The sequence below is a fragment of the Pelodiscus sinensis genome, chromosome 2, assembly GCF_052426305.1.
Source record: "Pelodiscus sinensis isolate ZL-2025 chromosome 2, ASM5242630v1, whole genome shotgun sequence".
In the NCBI taxonomy this organism is placed as follows: domain Eukaryota; kingdom Metazoa; phylum Chordata; order Testudines; family Trionychidae; genus Pelodiscus; species Pelodiscus sinensis.
In genome coordinates, this window is record NC_143053.1 from 118,783,502 (window position 1) to 118,787,281 (window position 3,780).

The window sequence follows — 3,780 nt, forward strand, 5'->3', positions numbered from 1 at the left end:
AAACACTGAAGTAAAGCAACTTCAAGTTCAAAAAGGTTTTATTTACAGAATAACAATCTAATAGAGTGTCATTATACATAGGATGATACAACACAGGCTCTGAAATGTCAGCTACATTATTTTGTTTAGCATCTCTGTTCATTATAAATACATAAAATCAAGGTCAGAGTTTTGCTGAAGTGTTCCCATCATTCACTTTTTATTCTGGATTGGGAGGAGACGGGTGAGGATGAAATGAGTGTCTAGCTACCATAAGTCATTAGGAATTCACAACAAAGTTTATACAGCTTCCCAGTGAAGCATGGTATTATTTCTAATAGGGTGTTTAACTGTCACATTACAACTTATTACTAAACACAGTATTATGTAAAAAATAACAAATGAGTAGCTGGTGCTGCTCTGCCACCTACAAGTCATCCTGAACTTTACACCTGGGAGGAGGAACCTGCTATGCAAACCTATACACACACACACACACCTAGGGATGGAAGAAAGAAGGGGTGGAACCTGGCAGAGGAAAAACAAAAAGCAAAACAAGTATGTTGCATGAAATAAGCTTGCCAACAAGATCTGAGATGACAGGGAGATAATTATGACTCTGATCTTTCTTATTAGTGGATGCCTACCTTTGCTACCTTGCTTGCCCGCCCACCATCCTTTCAGATCCTGATTCTAACTCCGCCTCTCCTCAGCTGCCTAAGTATTATAATGGGCTGGTCTCAACGTGGTGCAGAGAGACAGCGCTAACGTGGAAGAGAGAGAGAGATAATGACAGTAACACTAATAATAATAGCTTGACTGCTGCCTCTGCTGCAAGAAGTCAGCTCAGAATCTCAAGACTGGAAAAAAACAGGTCCCTTGATACAGGAGCACCAGCAACTACAGAGCGGAGTAACTGCAACATCTCTAGAGATCATGTATTCCATTTGTAGTGCTCTGATGAACTATGGACAATAAACTGAAGAACCTCCTCCGAAGAAAACACCAAGTCAAACTTTAAGGGACTGGAGAGAGGATCTGACTTTGCAGAACTACCCACCCAGGACTAACTAACTGATTTGGGGTTAGTTGGTTTTCTTTCAACAACCTTCTTTCCCACCTGGAGCAACCAAAGTCAAAGCAGTGGGGAAGGAAACGGTGCATCTCCCTAAGCGAAAGAAATCTCAGAGGGGTGGAAGAAAGAGACAGACCTACCTGCCTCCCACGTAACCTACTATCCACAAGGAAGAGACCCTGTTCTCCAGAGCCCTGTGCAAGTGGGAAGAGCCCTCCCCACCCACTAGCTAATCCCTTGCCGCTGTCTCGGGTTGGGAACCCTCACAGCCCCTGCTCTTTCCTACTTGCCAGGGGTGAAGGGGGAGGCGACCCCTGGCCTGCGCTGCTCGCCAAAAGGAAACCTTTGGCGCTGTCCAGGGAGAAAAACAAGACAGAGCCTCCCCACGGCCCAGCGTCTTGCCCCCCGCCCTCTGCTGCCGGCCCCCTTCCCAGCCCCGCTTGGGGGCTGCCCTAGAGCTGCCTCTTGCCCCAGCCTGGCGGCGGGCGGCGAAGAGGCCGGCTGAGGCAGGCGCGCCATGAAGCTGGAGCTCTTCGCCCCGCGCTACGAGGACAAGCTGGGCGGCAGCGACCAGGAGGGCAGCGGGGCCGCGTCCCCCGCGCCAGGCGACAGCGAGCTGGGCTCGGACGGGGACTGCGCCGCCAACAGCCCGGCGGGCTCGGGGGGGGCGGCGGCGGCGGCGGCGGGCGCGGGGCAGGCGGCGGGCGGGAAAGCGAAGCCGTACACGCGGCGGCCCAAGCCGCCCTACTCCTACATCGCGCTCATCGCCATGGCCATCCGGGACTCGGCCGGCGGCCGCCTGACACTGGCCGAGATCAACGACTACCTGATGGGCCGCTTCCCCTTCTTCCGCGGCGCCTACACGGGCTGGCGCAACTCGGTGCGCCACAACCTCTCGCTCAACGACTGCTTCGTCAAGGTGCTGCGCGACCCGGCGCGGCCCTGGGGCAAGGACAACTACTGGATGCTCAACCCCAGCAGCGAGTACACCTTCGCCGACGGGGTCTTCCGCCGCCGCCGCAAGCGCCTCAGCCGCGCCCCGCCGCCGCCGCCGCCGCCTTCCCGCCCCGCCGCCTGCTGCTGCGCCGCCGCCCCCTGCAGCTGCAGCGCGGGCGCTGCCGAGGAGCGGCCCGCGGGCGCCGCCAGGCCGGGCTCCAAGTTCTCCAGCTCCTTCGCCATCGACAGCATCCTGAGCCGGCCCGGCCCGCGCGCCCCCGCCCCGCCGCCCTGGCCCGCGCTGCCCGCCCCCTACGCGCTGGGCTCCTGCCCGCCGGCCTCCCTCTACGCCGGCGGCGGCCTCCTGCCGCTCTACGCCTACGGGCTGGCCGAGCCCCCGCCGCTGGAGCGCAGGAGGGAGGCGCTGGTGGCCAGCAGCGCCCCCCACCCGCCGGAGCCTCCCCAGCTCTTCCCCGCCCCTGCCGAGGCGCTGCTCAGCCCGCGGCTCTGTTACCCCTTCCGCCTGGCCGGCCCCTTGCAGGCAGCCCCCGGGCGCCCAGCCTCCTACCTGCCCTACCCCCCGGAGAGCCTGCTGACTTAATAAAGACCCCCCCTCCTCCCCTCCCCACGAGGGGGGCAAAGTGGGGAAGGTGGGGAAAACCTGGAGGGGGGAAGCAAGGGAGGCGGCGGCTCCAGCTTGTGCACTTTCTGTCCAGAGCCCAGTGACTGTGCCTTAGGAGGGGAGCGGGGTTTTAACCAAACCAAAGTGGGGCGCTTTGTATTTGGACTTTAGCAATGGGCCAAAGTGCTTCTTATTCATTGTTGATACTACTGGCTTCAGGCAGGTGCCTGATCTGCTCTCGGCTGGTTTCTCCGCGCAAAGCCCAGTGTAATGGACCAGGGACCCCAGGCCGCCCTGCAGGCTCGCCTGGGGGGTCTGGAGGTGCCTGTGCACTACAAGCGTGAGGCCTGAGCGAGTGAAAAGGTGCAAGAAGGTGCCGGGACATTTCTCTGGTCCAACCCACTGCATCACGGTGCCAAAGCAAACCCCACGGTGTAGCACCTAGCATTTCGTAGGGAGGGATTTATTTATACGTTTTTAAAAGTTTTAACAGGAGAGGCTTCAGCTGTTTATTTTTAAATGTTATGTTCAATGAAATGTCAGACGTGATCGCTTCTGTGCTCGATTTGTTTCTGAGTTGTGTTTTTAAGAGATAAGACCACTGGCAAGCCAGGAGTGATTTTTTTCCTTCTGTAAACCTATGCGTAAATATTTTATGAAAAAAAATAACCTCCGGCTTAATAGTTATTTTCCAATAAAAGTTGCAAAAGAACCCATGTGGAATAGCGTGGTATCTCCGTGAAAGAAAAGGGGGCGGGAGAGGATTGACTTCGGGGGAGGGGGGGTGGACTGTGATATAACGCTAGAGAAAGAAGCTATGTAGATGGAAAGAAACTGAGCAGAAGTAGGCACCCCTCACCTGGAGGGAAACCCTACGTTTTTGAAAGTTTAGTTGTACCCCGTCCCCCACCACACATTCCTGCCTATTAACGTTTAGATGTGTGATGCACATCAATTCATTACCATCCCTGTTGATAGAGATTTTGGACCAGTAGGATTTCTCTTCCTTTTGAAAGTGTGTACGCCCCAGCCCACACAAAGAATGTAGCAACAAATCTGAAATAACTTTAATCCCTCGTGGGCTGTTCGGTCCTTCAGGACGATTGGCCCTTGATTTTATTAAAAAGGGCCAGATAAATGTTTGCTTCGTGAAGAAGTTTTGAGCAGT

At 55.6% G+C, this 3,780-nt stretch overlaps 1 protein-coding gene across 1 annotated transcript; it reads left to right on the top strand.

Annotated features, from left to right (window-relative positions):
* The first annotated feature begins 682 nt into the window (after window positions 1-682).
* FOXQ1 (forkhead box Q1) lies at window positions 683-3,328 on the top strand. The gene has a single exon (XM_075921347.2). The coding sequence runs from the start codon at window positions 1,572-1,574 to the stop codon at window positions 2,589-2,591; it is 1,020 nt and encodes a 339-aa protein (XP_075777462.2). The 5' UTR covers window positions 683-1,571; the 3' UTR covers window positions 2,592-3,328.
* The last annotated feature ends 452 nt before the right edge of the window (window positions 3,329-3,780 follow it).